This window comes from Frieseomelitta varia, unplaced genomic scaffold (genome assembly GCF_011392965.1).
Source record: "Frieseomelitta varia isolate USP_RPSP 00005682 unplaced genomic scaffold, Fvar_1.2 scaffold_780, whole genome shotgun sequence".
NCBI classification, from domain to species: Eukaryota; Metazoa; Arthropoda; class Insecta; order Hymenoptera; family Apidae; genus Frieseomelitta; species Frieseomelitta varia.
Window position 1 is genome coordinate 151,044 of NW_025110568.1, and position 20,270 is coordinate 171,313.

Here is a 20,270-nt window from a genome sequence, read left to right on the forward strand (position 1 = left end):
ATTATTACTAAAAGTAATGATATGCAACACACCGAGATAAAAAAAACAGGGTAGAGAAGGAAGCCAAAGGCTTATTAAAAAGTACGAAAAGGAAATAGGGTGATGGCCGAATATGGTGGTGACCGATAAAATAATCCAGAAGACGTGGAAAGGGATGAGAATTAAACGAAGTAAATGGAACGATGAAAAGGCGAAAAAGAAATAACGGCGTAGAGGGTGGAAAATCCAAGGGAGAAGAAAAAAAGAGACAAAGAGAAAAACAGAGAGAGGGAGAGAGAGAGAGAGAGAGAGAGAAATAGAGAAAAGAGGGCTTATAGAAGATGAACAATATTCAGTGTGTGTTGTTTCGATAACGACTTAACACCATCGGAAATTCCCTTCGCATCCAACCTCCATTTATTCCTCTCCTCTTTAATATCACTTTCGTAATCCTGGTCGCATCTGGCTTATACGCGTACAATATAGTTTGGAATTTTGACATTCGGCGCGGTAAAATGAGCGTATGGTAAGATAGATCGTGGGAGAATAGGAACGGCTGTATTATATGCCACATTATTTCAAACTGTTCGCCCCGTTTTTTTTTTTTTTTTTTTTTTTTTTTTTTTTCTTTACCATATGGAATAAAAATTCACGTTACTCTTGCGATATTTCTACGACGTGTCTCCGGCTTTTAAAAAGATTACGCAATCGATGGACTTTTTAATCTCGATACTTTTCGTTATTCCCTATGTTTATCTTCTGCGAACATTTTCGCTGTTCTCTTCCTCTTTTTCAATTAATTAAAAGCACGTTATATTTTCCATTCGTATTTTTCGTTCTTTGCTTACTTAAGAATAGAAATGTGTGCATTGCGATGAAAATTTTCTCGTTTTCTCAAAAGGAGAAAGAGGAACGAACGAATTTTGTATATAACAATTCTAAATGTCAGTGTAACTTTAAATTAATGCAATCTTGATTGTTGAAGAAGAACAATTTTCTGTACTTTTGCGATTTCAACACGAGTTAAAGCGATATAATTTGCGCGACAAAAGTGTTATTCCACCTTACGTATTTCACATATTCTTGTTTTAATATTTCTTTTATGAAACTACAAAGAAAAAAAAAAGAAACTTAAAAACAGTTGATTTATTTCACTAGTTTTCCTGAGATATTTCTTCCAAGAGGGATCTTCGTTGCAAATACTACGACTTACCATTAAAACTAGAATTATTCACTATATATGTGTGTGTGTGTGTGTTCCTCGAGATCTCTAAAGTACAGTTTCCCTCTATACCTACTCTTTCTCATTACGAGCAGTTAGATCAGAGACCGGCAGCCGATACATTTTCCTTTCGTTTTCCCCAAGCCATAGATTGTTTACGTGCCACTGGTTTCCTCCTGGTCTTTCCTCGCAAACTTCGGGAACTACTTCGTTCCCTTGTCTCTTTCGATTCGACCTCGGAAACAACGATAAGAGGGAAACATGTCCATACTCCACGCCATGCCTTCCACCACTGAGAAATCAGAAAGAACAGGATAGAGATCATTCTTGCCACGAGAAACTCGATATTCGCGACTTTTGAAGCAGCAAAAGCAAATTGTTATTAACGATTATTAAGTTGTACGATTGTTATTAAAATTGTGCGATTGAAACGAACATTTGATTACCGAATGTGAATCTCGAATTTCAATATACTTACTCCTAGCCTGACCAATGAAAAATTCATTAAATTCTTAATCTACCAGGGTTGATTGATCAACGAAAAATCAATTGATTGAAGATCAACGTTGCTTTATCGATGCAAAATTTTATCTGTAACTAGTCTTTAATTAGTTCACGTTCATTAAACTCACGGTTGTAATCACAGAGGCGTGTATTATAATTAAAGATCTCTTTAATGTACTTTACGTTTGGTATTTCTTTCTCCATCTAGATTCTGCAATTTTATGAAGCTCGAGGAAATCGTAGAATTTTCAAATGATAATATTTTTTTATGCCTCCGACCTGTAACGAGGCTTCTAACATGTATGGGTTCTTAACTTTGCAGTTCTCCTTCTGATTTTCATACGTTTAATAAACACTCGAGAATATATTGAAACTTACACGCGATATATACTGAATATAACGAAAATATTTAAAATAATAAAAATAAACTATGCTATACTGCTATACTGCTACAAGATAATAGAAATAAACTGCTCCACCACTTTCATTCATAAAAATGCAAAGTCCGCAGTCTATTTACGAGTTCTCGATAGACTCGTAATAAATCTCGGTTGGAAGTGGCGCGATCGTTGCAGAGAAGCGGGAGCGAGATCGATCGCTGTAGAATCGATATCTATTCTCTTAAATAAAAGCGAATTAAAAATTTTTTTTTCTTCTTCCCTCCCCCAAGCTTAATTAGAAGTGTTCCTCGTGGAATTTTCATTGGAGGTTAAGATATATGGTTTCCTGCGGCGGGATCGGGCGTGCAGATTCTCGGATCGTTGCCGAGTTTCCCGGGCTTCCATTACCTCCGTGTCTCTCTTTACGAATGCATCGACGTGCCTGCACTCGCCTTCTAAATGCGCGCTCTATTTTCTCGTCCCGAGCAATACGAAACGCATCGGCTGTCTTTGCAGGTCCTTTTCCACTTTATTCCGTCCCGTTCCCCTCCTACATTTCTTTCCCCTCCCTGTCCGCTATCGATATAACGGCATTCTCAACGCGGACGTAGCCGAAGGATCTCCTTGAAACGCGTAAGAAAATTTTCGAATGTTTCCTCCTCTGTGGATCGTAATAGGATTCGTTGGTGCTCCGGGTGAAAACGAGTCGGATGGAATAAGAACTCGCTAGTTTCTCTCGAATTTCTCGTCGTAGTATTAATTTGCGTGTATCGGTTACTGACTCGCGTCGAAATTTGTACGATATCGCGTACGATAGCGACGGTCAAGAGGGAATTTAAGAGACAAGGGGGAAGAAAATGTCTTACGTTTCTTAGAAAGTTGGATTTAACAGGGGCAATGGATGGAAACGTGAAGTGTACTTTAGGATCAAATGAAAGAATATAATGTTTGATAGATTGTAGAACACTCTCAGTGTTTGTCCGATACCTTTGTTCGAAAAATTATCACTCTGCATATCTTTTTTAAACAGTGTTGTTAATTTCGTTGTTTTTGTCATCGATTAAGACAATCATTCCAGTTAGTTTCAACTATTCACTTATAGTTGAAATGTTTGGGAAAATTTACCAATGGAAATGATGCTTCGTACCATTCGTTCAGTAATAGGATCATGTTATTTTTTTTTTTTTTTTTCGTTTCAATAAGATGTAATATTATATTGTTAGCATAGTTGAATACGACGTTTGGAAAAGTGATCGATGAAAATGACATCTTGAATTTCTTTTCATTAATTTAGCTGTCACGTTGATAGGTGTAATGTGATGTAATGTTAACGCGTCTTTGTGATTTACTCAGCAAACCGTTAGGTTTATCAATTTTTCTATTGGATGGGAAGTCGATAATAAAATCGTGGACATTGCACGCGTATGTGTGTGCATGTGTGTGTGTGCACAAAGTCCCCATAGGGCGATTCAAGTACCTACACTCTTCATACTTTCTTTTTGCTATTGGTTGCGGCGCCCGTCGTTGATACTTTGCACCTGTTGCACATGTTCCAGATTCAAGAACTATTATTGCGAAAAGAAAAAAAGATAGACCAAGAAGGCGAGGAAATATTAAAGTCGCTTAATAATAATACCTTCGAGCACGTAGAAATAAAACTGGCGGTCATCGGCCATCGGCCCATTAACTTTATTAAACGGAATGAAATTTTATTTTCAAACGCTTTCCGATACTTTATGCGTTATTTATACGAATATATACAAAATATCATCAACTGAAGATATCATGATGCGCAAGTGATTCTGTAAAGTGAAATCATTCTTGATGGAAACCTTATAAAATGAAATTCTGTAAAATGAAATTATTCTTGATAATTATTTGTGCAATTATAAGATATGTAATTAGAGATGAACATTGATGGGGGTAAAATTAATGCCACGTGGTTTGAGGCGTGAGTTTTATTCACACGGAGGAGTCAAAACTAAAATCTCAAGTATAGTAAAAGTGCACAAGGTATAGGCAGTTTTTACGCTGGTGTATTGTCGATGTAATCCCGACGTATAGTGGTTGGACAAACTCTAGCCATCTCATCTCACGGGACCTCAACCACGGTGCCTGTTACGGGAACTTAATTTTAATAGAGTTATCTATATTCAGATGTAGCGTGATAACAAGCCGTAAATTATAACCAGCCGTTGTTACTACCGCCGTATTTACTATTTTATCATTATTAGCGGTGTTAACTGTGTGTTGATTAATGATAACGGCCCGCCCTGAATTTTGATACCGTGATAAACAACTAAGGATTAATATTCGTTTATCCTCGTCCGTTTCAACACGGAGCATTTGAGTTTCTTTTCCGTTTCAAACGTAACAGGAATTTCTGACGATAAAGTTAATGATCGTGTGATCGTTTTATTACTGTCCTTGTTGTCACTTTGACCTAAGTAAAAATAATTCTTTGAAAGGGGGAAGACAGAAATATTCTGTCAAGCGTGTGACAATAATTATTTCTAAAATGTGTACAATTTGTTTGATTGGATAATTTAACGAAACGTAATGGTAGATTCGTCGTGTTTTATCATTTTTAGTTTGAAACGTTACATCAGTTGTTTATTTATATCGTTACGTATAGTGTTCATTAAAATCGTAAAAGAAAAATAAATAAATAAATAAATGGACTTTTTACTGAAACGCGATATTATATTTTCACAATGAATCGTTTCATATAAAATGAAATATTCCGGGATTTTAACGGAGTGAAATCCACAAGACAAAAGCCCGATTTTAATACGACAAAGGCAATATCCGTCGTTTCGATTGTTTAAATAAATTAACTGAATTATAAAAATGAAATAAATTCCATTTTCGAACTTACATTTCGAGAGTATAAATTCCTCCAACAATCTGCAATTTCTCTTTCCCATAATTCTTCGATTCCACGAGGGATTACACGCAACGATAGAAACTGTCTGATAATTCAATACGAACGCGAGGACTACCTTTCCAAAAGTAGAGTTTTACCCACAATTCGAACTCTCCGACGAATAACGATTCTTTCACAGTGTTATTCGTAAATTGTCAATTTCGCTGAGACTCGGTTATAAGTTGATCGATTCATTAGATAGATAAATAACTCGGTTAATATGGATGGTGAAATCAGTTTGATATCGTGAGCGAAGGTTTCCTTGCCAAGGCAGAAACGCGTATCCGATTTCCAAACCGGAGGAAACTCTACGTTAGATAGTTTACAAGGTTTATGGTGGTGAGCACCATTACCCTATGGAGCTTCCAAAACGATACAGGTCGCTCACTAATTACTACTCTCTCTCAGACCCATACACACGCATACACACAGAGTTGTACAATTGACTAACACTGTGAATAGTGCACGAGGGTGAAAGCAGTGGTTCGGCAAATAATTTCACGATTTCAAAGTTGCTTCGTGGCAATAAAATTGATTGTCGTCAAACGAATTGTCAAAGATTGTCAAACTCATTCAAGTTCAATTCTATTTTGCTCGATTCTCTTCAGTTTTAACGTACAAAGAATATCCTATACAAATAAAAGTATCTGGAGCTGTTTTTCAGATTAGAGATGATAGAAAAGCTTTTCCCAAGTGGAATAATAGACAAATAAAGAGAGAGAAATTTCTAGCCGATGGTCTGACGTGTGACGTGTTTGCGACGTCTGACTAGCACGGATATATACTACTAATTTTAGAAAGACGGTATATAGCGGAGTATAAAATTAACGACGAATGATCCGTTCACTTCTAGACTTTTCACGTAGATAAACTCTTTGATTCTTCGGCGAGTGCTTCGATTTTTCTTTTTTTTTTTTTTTCTTTTTTATTAATGTAATAAGCGCATCGATTTTTTTTTATATAGAACAACTTGTTTTTTGTTTATGAAACATTATCTTTCATTTTTATGTTTCCAGTATTGATAAACATTGAATGTTGCATTACACCGTGCGCATATTTCCAAATTTCTGACAATAACTACAATTAAATTAAAATGTTGATGGAATATTTTTTACTCTCGTCATTTATCTTTCTCCTCTGAGAACCTTCTCATTCTCTCCACTCCTGAACGAACTTCCTCGTGTTAAAACGAACGAAAAATCCTCTGCTATCGATCATTATTATGATTCTGAGTGAGCATCCTGCTCACGCGTGAATTTTCGTGACGAAACTGCTCCTCGGTAAGTTGGCTGTCTACAGCACAGTTTTCCACCGTCGGCACTTCCTTCGGCTTTCTACTCTACTCTGAAACATCTGTTGCTTCGCACGCATGTGAAACGACGTACGGTCTTCTGTTACACGGCGTGTAACTTTCCATTGTACAACCGAGTACACACGTATACAAGCGCGCACGCCAAACTTCTTGTTCCGCGAAATTGTTGAATTTCTCATACGTGCGACGTGAAACAATTACGAAGAATGTTTTGGGAACATAAAAATTCGACAACATCGTCGCAGCCTTCGATATTCCCTCTCCTTTTTGTCAAATTCTGTCGACTCGTTGCTTTGAAACTTTAGGAAAAGATGCTAACGTTACAAACAAGTGCAAATTGTCTGTTATTTTTTGAGATGTTCTTTTGAGAAATTTATTGAGATTACGAGTGACCTAGGTGTTTTAACGTTTTTACTGTAATCTGCTGTCATTTGACTCGAAGTGAAGAATGAATTTTTCTCTTATGTTCGCAGGTTCCCTGGGTACTTCGGTGTTCGACACAGATGTGTACCTTGTTGGCGCCAGCGGGGGCGTTTACGCCCTCCTCGCGGCTCATCTAGCCAACGTCCTCCTCAATTACAATAACATGGAGTTCGGCATTGTTCGATTAATTGGCATTTTCGTAATTGGTAAGATTTTCGACGAAATGTATAATTTTTCTTTCTTGTTTCTCAATACTGAAATTCTTTTAAGTGAAAACAGAATTTCCTCGTGCAAAACCTAAAGCTTTTGAAGAACGAGAAACGTTGGGAAATGTTCTTTAAACGTGTTTAAACAATTTCAGTGTTTCAGTAATCCTAATGGAATTACAAAGACATAAAGTTCAATAACTTCTTTGATAATTCGGGAACAGAACCGAGAATTTGATAAATAGAAGCTCGTCGGATAAACTTTGTAAGATCAACGTCAAACTTGTAATAATATAATGTTATAATTCAGTAAACTAGTAACATATTCAAAGGAAACTGAATTCTAAAATCATCCGAACGACGCTTCAGCATTTTGTTTAACAATACACGGTCGTTTAGCGACACATTTTTCATAGTCTATGTGTGACAGAGTCTTCAAAGGCACGGAGAATAAACGTTCCCCGTCGAGAATAGAACTTTGACTAAAATACACTTCAAAAAGTGTGCTTTTCATTGAAGTTCACATTTTAATTCACCGCTGTGTGCAGAACAACTTTTATGCAGCTTTTGTACCCCTTCTACGCACCGTTGCTGCAAGACAAACTGTGTTTGAAAAAAGATCAACAGATTTAATATGACTTCCCTCTTTCCCTGCCTGTTCTGCTAAAACAAAGAACAACGAAGACACAGTGGGGGGCACAGAATGTCCACTTTACACGCGAATAAAACGAGCTTCGCTGCTTTGACGGCATTGTTTTAACATTACTACGGTTTTTAAAGTATTTTTTCCACTCGATCCTCTTAACCTCGGGAAGATTTCCCAACTCTCAGACGCGAAACACTTTCGAGCGGCGAAGTTGCAACGAGGAATTGCGGATATGAGCTAATGTCACGTTTCGTGTTATTTCACTTTGCAAGATTTCACGTGATTGTTCTAATTCTATTGTTTCTACCACTGTAACATGTGCCAGATGCAGACGAAAAATGTAATAGAATATAAAACTTTTTTAATTTTTTTTTTTTTTTAATCCTCGTGATAGTTTTTTCGTATTTATCGTATCGATGAATACGAAAAAACTGATCTACCTTTCCCAATTTTATTAATAAGATCTACTTCAATTTTAGGATATACTTTTAATTAATTTTATTTATTAATGAGATTTACTTGAATTCCCAACGTTAATATAAATATTAATGTCGTATCCCTGATCTACTTTTCCCAATTTTATTAATAAGATGCACTTCAATTTTAGGATATACTTTTAATTAATTTTATTTATTAATGAGATTTACTTGAATTCCCAATGTTAATATTAATACTAATGTCGTATCGATGATCCCTGATCTACTTTTCCCAATTTTATTAATAAGATCTACTTCAATTTTAGGATATACTTTCAATGAATTTTATTTATTAACGAGATTTACTTGAATTCGCAATGTTAATGTTAATATTAATTCCTAACCTAGATAAATGGGAATCTAACGACGAAACAATTTGAACTTTCAGCGAGCGCCGACGTGGGATTCGCGATCTACGACAGATACGCGGCCGAGCAGATGGGCCCGCCGGTCTCGTACGTGGCGCATTTGACCGGCGCGCTGGCCGGTCTGACGATCGGCTTGCTGGTGCTGAAGAACTTCGAGCAACGTCTCCACGAGCAGCTCCTCTGGTGGGTGGCGCTTGGCGTCTACGCGGCCTGCACCATCTTCGCGATCATGTACAATCTCATGCATCCGGACTATCCATGACGCGAGGTCAGCTTCGCGTACGGCCAACCGCGAAATTCGTAACGCGAAGCTGACTAATACATACCACTGCGTAACAACGTCGAACTAACGAAGAGAGCACGGTGAACAAGGAAACGGAGGAGGGAGAAGTTCCGAGTGATGGAGAGAACGGTGAAAACCTGTTCTCCAACCTCGAAGAAGAAGGAAAAGATTTTGCCGAAATTAGAAGAGGAAACGGAAGATGGGGAGTGATCTTGTGACAGAAAGGAGCCTCTGTGTTTCCGGTTTCACTGCTGAGGAAGATATTTAAAAAAAAAAAAAAAATGAACGAAAGTCGAAGAACATTGCAGCTCGGTTTTTCGAAGTGTATGACGAAGTGAAGTTTGTCGAATCGAATCGACGAAGAAGTTGGACGATTCGTTGTTCGTGGAACTGAAGGTTCGCGTAAAGGAATGGGTAATCGTTCTTTTCGATAAATTCGACTCGGGGAGTTTGCCTTCGGAATGGAATTCGCGAAATGAGCGTGACGTCAGACTTTTCGGATGAACTGTTGAAGCAAATCGTTAGGGAACGGGACTATGATTAAAAAAGTTGAGGAAAAAAAAGAGGGAGAGAGAGAGAGAGAGAGAAATAATTTTCTAATCACTGGCACTTGCGTAAGAGGAGATTTTTAAAAGTATATTAAAGTCGAAAGGAAGTCGAAGAATGAATATTTTAGCTACTTTGATCGAACTTAGTTATCAGTACAAATTGAAAGAACAAAAGGGAAACGAGGATAGGCCCCTGGAGCCATATTATGTCGACACTCGTTGAATGTTGCGAGCTTGGACTGAACGAAAACGAGAAAAAACGAAACAAGAAACCGAGAAACAACCAATTCCACGCCGATTTGCTAATTATAAATTTTCACAAGATATCTCTCCATCTTCGGAGAGATAGATTTCGACTCGGTAATTACTTTTGTACTCCCGCCTCCCTCGTTAAAACAGATTCAACATTCGAAATTTCAACGAGACAGAACGAAAGTCGATAGGAACGAAATATCGGAGCCAAAAATTTCTTTCTCACACACGTATACGTCGTGGTTCGCGTCGACTCCACGCGTCTTCTCCGAATCAAGGATTCCTACCATGAAGAGCAAACGGATCAACCAGAAGGTGGTAATAAAAAGGTGGAGAAATTTTAATGGCGCGATCGATCCCTTCCCTTCCCTTCCCTACTTCCCGGTGTGCGTGTGTGCGCGCGCGAGAAACCAAAGATTCGAGATACCTCCGGGAATCCGTTCGCACGGGACCCAAAATGTCGATCGAAGTACGAGATTCACGAGCAGAGGAAAAAGTGAAAAGAAATTGGAGAAAAAGAGATGAAGAAAAAAGGGGAAAATCTTCGTTTAGAGGATTCGTTTCAGAAGGGAAGTGGAACGAGAGAGAGAGAGAGAGAGAGAGAGAGAGATGCATAGGAGGGGACACGATTCTTCTTTCCGGATTATTTTCTCGCTTATCGGCCGCTTTCGTGGCAACGAAGAAAACCAAAGAATCCTGGCCAGAACACCCTTTGTCCTTTTCAATTTCACCTCGAAGAACGAAGACGGACGACAAGCGGAGAACGACGGAGATAGAGGCGGAAAGATGTTCCGGGTGAATCCTCGGCGATGTCGAAGGAAACAAGGTGTCCAAGATACAAGAGAACCGAGGGAAAACGATCGATCGTCTCTCTGGTCACAAGGAAAACGAAAGAAGAATGGCCTTTTCGTCGCTGTTCGAGAATCGATCTTGGCGACAGACGCCGGGAAGGATCGTCGTGCAAATAGAGAGAAAGAAAAAGAAAGAAAGAATGAAAGAAAAACGAGAAGATTAAAGGATCGAACGTCTTCTACTGGTAATTCTCTTCTAACCAGGGATCGTGATAATTTGCCTCGGGTCGCTAAGAAAATACTCGAGAAAGGAGAACGGTTTCGTTTTGTCTCGCCTGCGTTCGTTCGCGAAGCATTAATCCGACGAGCATGGAGCAGCATTAATGACTGTTCATTTATGAGTGAAAGAATTGGACAAATTAGTAATTAAATGGGCGAGGATTGTTGAGAGTATTAGAAGTCGTACTGATCAATTTCGAATTTTTCATTAATTTTTCATTAATTTTTCTAACTGTATTATCAATTCTTTATATCGAATGCCTGAAGTCGATCTTCCTTTTCATCTTTCGTTCCATTTTTGAGAAATGTGTTCACCACGACTTACTCTCGCGAATTATATTTGTCACACATTGTAAGGTATATTTCGAAAAAAGTGTATAATATTTGTAATTGTCACGTTTCGTATATTTATAGAGTTGATCAAGTAAGGTTCCTAAACGTCTCGACTATTACTAAAAAAAAAAAAAAAAAAAAAAAATCCTGACAAACAAATGTCCTTGATGAATCAATCGACAAACGAACAACAACAATTTGAAACGAAGAAACGATGTAGCAACATCAAGGAACAAAGTACTTGGAATTCGTTTGAAACACGCGCGTCTCGAGGCGCGAAATTCAAACAGCGAGCGTCGCCTTTCGGTTATCTTTAGGGCATTTACGTAATTGTCGCAATTGTCACGCGAGATGCGTTTAAAAAAAAAAAAAAAAAAAAAAAGTTGAACGGACGTCCACAATTATCACTACAAGGCGTGATCAAGATGTGATCGAAGCGGATCTCCTCCAGCTTGTTTGCGGCCGAACGAGCGATCGATCCGCGCTCCAACCTGTATACCATTGTAAATAATTCTGTACATAATCAAACCGACGGGCATCCCCATCGTGAGTACGAGCGAGTATGTAAGTGTGCGTGTGCGCGAGAAACGAATACGGGAATATAATGTTAAGCGCGTTGAACCGACAGGAATCTCGGTTGACTGCGTGGTCTAGTCTGATAATCGCGAGATTGTGTGGCTGCTGATGTGAAACGAAAGAACGAAAGAGGAGAGAGACAAAGAAGGAACGAATATGTATCTAGTGTTTTAAATTCCATGTTTCGCGATGTGCAACACGATTTTCTTTGGAAAATTTGCTCGAGGAGAAAGTTGTCCCAGAGGTTTGCGTAAAACTCTTGGAGCAACTGTCTCGATCTTTGTCAACCTTTTCGCATCTCTGTTGCGTATTGTAATTTGTTAGCATAAAGATCGTCGTCGATCTTGGAGAACGAACATTCTCGTCCGAGAGGAATTTTCGATGAGTGAGAGCGAATGAGACAGAAAATTTTCGTTTCGAAAGAAAGTTAAAATAATTTGAAGGAAAAAATTGTCAGAATTTTCACGAGTTCTTCATATAAAGCAGATGTGTTCATTCTATAAAGGTCCATTTGTAATAGGTAAAAATTGCGTATAGTTTGTAAGGTGGTTACGTTTTGTTCGGCTAGGTGTGTCGCGGATTGTTCAGAGGCGCGTGTTTTTTGTCACGTTTTTTCCTTAACTTATTTGCTTATTCTCGCGTTGTTCGTCGCGCGTATATTCCTAGTTAATACGAAGATGCTTATATTTATTGACACTTTCTCGTCGATAAAAGTGTGTGTCGGGTCGATTTCGTCGCGACTTGAGTTCCCTCGAGTCCGCTCCATTCGTTAATCCACACATCCCCTTTTCCTCTTCTTTCTTATTCGTATTATCAGTCAACTCCTCACGCGCGCAGGAAAATTGTCAATTTATTTTTGTTTCTCAATCGTGATCAGTTATTTTCTCATTTAATTTCGCAAACGTACGAGGACCTGGAGCGAAAAGCAGAACAAGTCTGAAGAAATTCTCGTTGTCGATCAAGTTTTCCATTGAAACTATTTGATTTTCAGATTAAATCTATTTATCATTGTCTCGTACAGTGAAGAAGAATTAACGATATCATTTGCGTAGTGTAATGTTAATCGAGTTAAATTATCATAATAACTGCCATTGTTTATTTCCAAAAAAATTTGCATTCTCGAACTTTATTTTAACACAATTCCTTTCAGTCACCAAAAGTGACGCAAAAGTTACAAAATTAACATTTAGATTAGACCTGTCATGATTTTCCCTTATAATCTTCGTACGTGATTCAGAGTGTTCGTAAATTTCGGACGGTGAGGTATTAATAAGTAAATATCGGTAATCATTGCCTCGTGACACAGTTTCCTTTGGTTCGCGAAAACGAGTCGCGAGATAAATAGCGCGAGAGGATGAAAGAGGAGGGAATTCGTACCAAAAAAGTCGATGGCGAAAAGGCGAACGAGTTCAAACCGAGAGTGATTAACGATGCTAGTCAATTAGTAGCGACAGCAGGCAGGCAGCTAAGGCATTAAGACATTGTCGGAAAACAGTTTTTCTTTTTCTCTTTCTCTCGCTTCCGCTTTGAAAACGGCGAGACGCGGCTCGAAAATCTATTTCGTAAACATGTCGTAGCGATTCGTTTGTTATTAAGATTTCTTACGTGCCTCTTTCTTGATTGGTCTAACATACGTGAATTGATCATGGCGTTAAAACTCATAAAAATTAAACTTTTACTACACAATTTACTCCAACAATTTCTACCTAAAACACCTTTCATTAAAATTATCGAAACACGTCGTATCATCAATTCTCGTTCATCAAGGATTAAGCGATAATTCATCATTAATAAAATCAATTTCATAAAATTACAAAGTACTGGTTAATAACGACAATGAATAAACGTAACGATGAGAAAATATTCCGCAAATCCTTTCCTTTCGTAGTGTATTTTATTAAAAAATAAAATTTGGAATGAAATATTGCGTTGACACCGAGATTACCAACAATTGAAATACAAAACTAAAAGATAAGATTCATAACGCAATGAGGAATGTGAAAGAAAAAAAGATCAGTCAAATCTCTAAAAATGAATGCACCACAGTTGGTCTGCGAAAATTCTACGAAAGATTACCAATCGTTGAAATTGGTCGATTTCAATCACTCCGATAATTCTAATGTCAAAACAAGATAACGTTGGCTCTCAGTGGGTTAAACGCTAATATAGTTCTATTAATTATAATAATAGCGTCAGCTAACCCCGAGCTCGCTAATTTATTCATTTAAAAGAGCCGCCGAAAATGTTACCGCGTGGCAAACAGAAAAATTTCAGATTAGCCTAAACTCTGCCAGGCATTAATTAACACGTGACGACGAGAGGTTTGCACACAGTCACGCACAGACTGTGTCCTATTCGTTAAATTATTGCGCCACTTACATTGTTAGAAGGTAAAAGAAGAACTTTGTTCAAATCGAAGAAGTGCTCAAGTGTCGAACTTGCAATTAGTATCGATTAATTCGATTCCCCTTGTTTTTCTCCCTCCTATCCCCTCCAACAAAACCAAGGCTGACCATCATGATCATCATGCAATTTTGCGTTTTATTTATTTATTTATTTATTTATTTATTTATTTATTTATTCATTACTCCGTTCTACCGAGCGATCGAACCAAGCGAGATTTACATGAGAGAGAATCCAAGGTTAAATGCAACGGAGGTTATCTGTTATAACGGCAGGCTAACCCAACCCCCACAAGTCTCCGTTTTCGTTTCGTTCTCGACACTTGAGCGGCTTTCGGTTCGCGTACCTCGAAATTCGTAGCAACGTGCTACACGCGCGTGCGCGCGCGCCAAGGCTAGTATTAATTCTTGTTTAATTCCTATTAGCGTTGCTGGGCATTGTCTGTTTCGAATTCTGCTTTTAATTGATACGATGCTGCGCCTCCTCGAACGCGGGCGCGCGCCACTCGGATAACGGAATAGCGGCATCAGTCATTTCGAGGAGGGGATCATCCTGCTCGTTTCGTCGAATAATTAACGAGCAGAATTGGAGAATCTTCCTTTCTCCTTCGTTCTGGCTCCGCGAGAGAGATTTAGCTTTTAAGTTCATCTTCTGTCTTTTTTTCTTTCTTTCTTTCTTTCTTTCTTTCTTTCTTTCTTTCTTTCCTTCCTTCCGATGGACTCGACGTTTCCGACGAGCCAACCAAGAAAAAAAAAAAACGATTGTACCTTCCGCGAACAACGTCCACTTTCTGTACCGCTGTGTTTTTAACACGAACACATTTTTTTTTTTTTTTTTTTTAATGGAACACGCGCCTCGAAGGCGCGCTGCGTTCGAGCTCAAGGCTCGGTCGAGGGTGTTACACGAGCGTTGGAATGACAGACGTTACGACGATCGTTATATATTTTAGTTGCAACGTGCGTCGTATGTGTTACATTGTTTCTTATGTACAAGCAAATTGAACGTGCGTGCCAATTAATAACAATTAATTAACGTCCGTCGTATCGACGCTCGCGTAACCGCGGCCCCAAGACTCGAAGATCGTCGAGAGATCGTTGAAACAAGCCTCTGTTTCGATCGTAGAAATAATGTGCACGGTGGAATTTCGTTTATGTGAATTCCTTGAGGGACAAATAGTTTATATGATAGAGATCTGCTCTGTTTCACTTGTAGCAGAAGTCTGCTTTACTTTTCTATACATTGTTCTTCTCTTAATTACATATTACTCAGTGTGTTATTGGACTGCGTTGGATTTTCATGCATTTATTATCGAGAGACTTACGAGAATTGCAATTATGTAGAAACGTACAAAACATTATCGATAGCCAAGACACTTGTTATCTTTAGAATATGAAATTGCAGTCCATATTTATCGTTACAAATATATTCAACCAACGAGGGGATCATTTGATCGGAGTATTAATTAAAATTTCGTCCCGATAAATGGAATTCACGTGAAGGGAGTTCTACCGTAATTGGAGTTCAGCGAACGTTGGAACGATTACGAAGCATGAAATCTCGAGCAGCGAGATTGAACGTTTAAAATTCGATGCGTTTTCAGTTCAAGACTGCATAGTTTGATCGTGTATCACAACACAAAGAAGAAACTTTACGATAATGTTAACTTTCGGCAAGTGGCAAAATGCTCGAAATTAATAGTAGAGCTCTCTGCGTAAAACACGCTCTTTTCGTGCGAATTGAAATGTTCAATAGCATCGATTTTCATTCGTATCGTGATCCACGATTGAACATCGACGCGCGATTTTCAAATAATTCATCTAGTCTAGAAGGGAATTATTGCGCCGCAGCTCGTAACCGTTCGCGGTAAAGGAACGAGTGCTCGAATTACAATCGTTCGTAATCGTCCGACAATCATACTTTATTTGCGTTCATTGAACCTTGGTGAAACTGTGGCTATTCGTGCATTTACGAGAAATTTAAGTATGCTGAAATTTGCAGAATTCACATAAGAACACAGAGATGCATGATCAAGCAAAAACGATAAAGAATAATATCTAAAATATTCAGGGAAAAATATCGGAGATATCTAGCGGTAAATGACGGGGGAGGGGGGGGGGGGAAATGTTTGAATTCGCGCAACATTCAAAGCAGATCTTCCAATTTTTCTGTTGCTTTCAAAATATAAAAATATGAATATCCACAGTCTAACGAGGGAACACACGTATTTTTCAATATCCTAGTATCGTACGATTAGTCGATTTTGTCACCACGAATTGTTGTTTTTCACCTACTCGAGCCAGGACTGGTTCCTCGCGAGTTTAAGCCAAGTAACAACGCGATCGGGATTTTCAATGAAAAATAAGAAAAGAAGAAAAAAAGAACCGAGAAAAAAACATTTCCAACATAAAGTTTCCGTTGTAACGAAAAATGAGCAAGTCAAGTCTCGTTCAGGATAATTAAGTTACTTAAACTCCAGCAACTTGAGGTTAAATGAAGATCACAGGAAAGAAAATAGCATAATAATTCTACTTTTGTTGGTTCTCCGATCTTTTATGTTACTTGATCGTCAAAGAAAACTATATTTTAATGTAGAATGAAATTGGTGAAGAAGCAATGAATTATATTCAATTTTCATGCAAGAGACCAGTAATAATTTTAAAATTGAAGAGATGATATTGCAATTGGCGATACAATAGAAATTGAAGGATTTCTAATTTTCCTGTTACTCGATGGATAATAAAAAAAAACTACATTTCAACGTGAAATAATACATTGCATCCAATTTCCGCGATCAATAATAACCAGTAATAACTGCAAAACTGAATAAAGAAATGATTTTATGATTGATTCGCAATATAATACAAAGTTCTGTGATTTTCGCGTTGATGGTTGAAGAATTATATTTCAATACGAGATAGCTGACGAGACGAAGCTTATAACAATCAGATTAAAAGCATAAAAAATTTTGCGATTGATCAGCAACGTAATAAAATTCCAATGTTACTTTCCTCTGTGAAACGGAAGTGTAACTTAGCTACTTGTGATTAGCTTCATTTCGAGCCGTGGAAATTAAATTATTTCAAGTACTACTTAAATTCAAGTATCTCTGCTGACTTCACCTAATTTGCCTGAACGAAGCTCTACTACTAATATTAATATCGCGGTTCTCTCGGGCGAATTAACCGAGGAAAAAATAGTGTTCGTTTTCGTATCGTCGATTAGTATATTTTCCTCGTTATTTATTTATTTATACCATTGATTTTGGTACGGTCAGTCATGAAAAACGTTCACAAGCCAAAGAGGCGGAGCTAGTAAAAGTAAAAATACGCCCGAAAGGTTTTTTTTTCCGTGCGACTAATTGATATTATCGTTGCTGTAGCTGTTACTTATTATTATTATTATTATTGTATTATTATTATTAATATTATTATTATTATTATTATTATTATTACCGACTTAATATGATAAATTATTCTTATTATTATTGTCATCGTTCAAAATAAACCTCGCCATTGTCGTCGTTAGTCGACTCGTTTCGTCACATTCGTTCATTGATGTCTCCGTGTACGAGGTTTCGAATTTTTGCCGGTGTGCGTGAGAGGATGATAAATGAAAGACAGAGAATCTTTTGTAAATTGTATAAAAAGAAGAAGAAGGAGAAGAAAAAAAAAAAGAAAGAAATCCAAGAAGTAGCGAAAGTTGTAAAGGGAACGCGAGAAATGTGCGGAAAATAAAATTTTTGTGAAGAACGAAGGATCTTTTTGTTGCTTTGCCATTTTCTCAAATCGAGATAAGAAATGTTAGGCTACATCTATATTTTCAATATAACGCACTCTTTTACACTGATGAATTTGCTGATCGAAGCGTAATAAAGAAAATGATAACGAACAAGTGAAAAACACTTATTGGCCCCTGTGCGAAACATTATGGTCAGAAGTCAGGAGGAGAAGACTATTTTATTTTTTTAAAGTCTGAAGCGAATCTATCGCATTATTCGCGAAATTCATATTTTCCAAATATTGTTTTTATACAACAGAACTGCAGAATTGCAGAATATTGTTTTATACAACGGTACTGCTTGTAATTTTCGAAAAATAATACCGACACTTTGTATTGTGAAAGAAATTGCTTAAGAAATCTAGAATTTTTTTTTTTAATAAAATGAAATTATAATCATTCAAATGTTAGCGCCGCGTGTACTACCATCTATACAATTGTTAGAGAAGTAAAGCACTCCTTGGTCATAGACGAGATACATGAGTAGACGTTGCATCCTATGGGATTTCCTATCTCATGCCACAGGCGAGGTATGTATATAAATTCATGTGTGCATCTCGTTTGTGCTCATTCTCTGAAATACCGACATACTAAAAAATCAGTGGTTTTTCAACGCACTCTATACTTAAACAACGGTGAATTGGAGAACTACATCATGCAAAACGATCGAATTTGATCAAATAGCAAATGCGCCAGAAACAAGGTTTTTGAAATCCATTACACTGCTGTCAAATTTTCAATGCCGAAATGTGACGCTAGTGACTAACTGAAATCTTTCTTACGATGTCTTCTTTTCATATAGTAAATTAAAATTCTAAAGTTATCAATAAAATATTAAAGAACTCGTCAGCTTAAATAAATTTTATAATACGCGAGAAATTAAAGAGAAGAAGAAAGAACAACCCTCTTATTTACAGATATAACCATTGTAGAAGAAATTCTAAACTTTCTAAAATATTTTTATACGAAAAATATACAAATTCGTATAAAATATTTTCCATACGCTTACAAATTAGTTATCCAGATATCAAAACTATATATTATTTATTTTTCATTCATCTAATGGATATGTACACACAATGGATTTACACAAACACCTAGGTCGCAGCCAATCATCTCGTATTACTTCAGTCATTAACTTTTGTAACGAGCATTCTATTTTGGATATTTCATAGAATTTCCTAGATTCAGTGTATTCTACGTGCAATCTCCTTTTGTTGATGTCAAAAAGATTTGTGAAATAAATTTAACAAGATACATTTAATTACCGTTAGACAGGACCCAGGAATTATTCCCTCTAAACTCCATAGTCCATGTTATTCCATCTTTCGTCCATGCATTTGAAAGTTGATAAATCTGCAACAAACTTATTTGTTGGATTAGTAGTTTTAAAAAAACTTGACACAAAAATTCCACACCACTGAAACAGTCGCGACATTTGAAAAAAAAAAAAAAAGTAAATGAATAACCAGAAGGGTTACTGTACAATTATCTATGTTACAAATCGGAATATCTTGTTCCGCAACACTAATTCACTAGCACTAATTGTGAAATAGGGAATTTTCAAAATCCAACGCGAAGAGTGCTTCGTCATGTTTAAAACTCCCGAAAATAAGTACGCGACGTTATTAATCTATGCACTCGTGTTTAAAAATGCGCAACACTAATTGCGACGCGTCCAGTGCAACCATGCTGGAGGCATTGCTGATGAATGACTACTTCTGTACTGCATCAGATGATCCAGAAGCAGGAACAGCCTTCCACGAATTCAGTGGAATAATTTGGGCATTTTGTAAACGCAACGCTACATCAAGAAACGCGATCGTTATCGCAACACTAACTCCAAAGCTAAATTCAATGGAAATTATTATTAACAATACAAAACTGTACGAAAAGCTACTTCACTCTGACACTCTAAAATTAATTAAAAGCAGTGACTCTATAATTTAATTCAAAACAATAGGAAGCAAGATAAATTTTATTATGTATAAATCTAAGGCAACTTTAAAAATTCACAATCGCGGTATCGTGATTCACAACTCTAAAACAAACGCGATTATCATTTTTTTTGCAATTCTAATTCAACCCGTAATCGATTTCTCGCAACACTAACCAAAAAAAAACCGCGATTTGCCCAAAACGAAGATGAACGATGATGGAGAAGAAAAAAAAAATACAATTACAAATATTAAAAGAGCATAGCGACAAAGTAGTAACGAGAATGACTTCCCATGCTCTGGAATCATTTAAATGATCCAGAAGATGAGAAGCCATTTGTTGTGACCCTCTTCGTGGCAGTTTGCCGGGCCTCTTCGGCCTTTAGCCTCTTCTTTTCTTCGAGCGCAATGCCCGCTGAAACTTACTTATCTAGCTCGAGTCTTTCTAATCGCCAAAACCAAAAAAACTTATAAAGAAAATCGCGAAAGCTGATTCAATTGCACATGGACGACCATCGATCATAGTGATCGTTGCCCGTTCGCATGTGCGTGCTCGAGCAACACCTATATAAACGTTCGTTTCGGGACCTACTCGCGACCTATCCGCGACCACGACCGCGATACTAAATTCGAAAAATCGAAGAGTAAA

At 37.4% G+C, this 20,270-nt stretch overlaps 1 protein-coding gene across 1 annotated transcript in view; it reads left to right on the top strand.

Annotated features, from left to right (window-relative positions):
- Window positions 1-14,745, top strand: part of LOC122535865 (protein rhomboid-like) — a 163,352-nt gene extending 148,607 nt beyond the window's left edge. Inside the window, exons 5-6 of the mRNA XM_043667744.1 lie at window positions 6,797-6,952; window positions 8,463-14,745. Of these exons, the coding sequence (XP_043523679.1) occupies window positions 6,797-6,952; window positions 8,463-8,704 (398 nt within the window). The 3' untranslated portion in view covers window positions 8,705-14,745. The remainder of the gene's footprint in view (window positions 1-6,796; window positions 6,953-8,462) is intronic.
- Window positions 14,746-20,270: the final 5,525 nt, after the last annotated feature.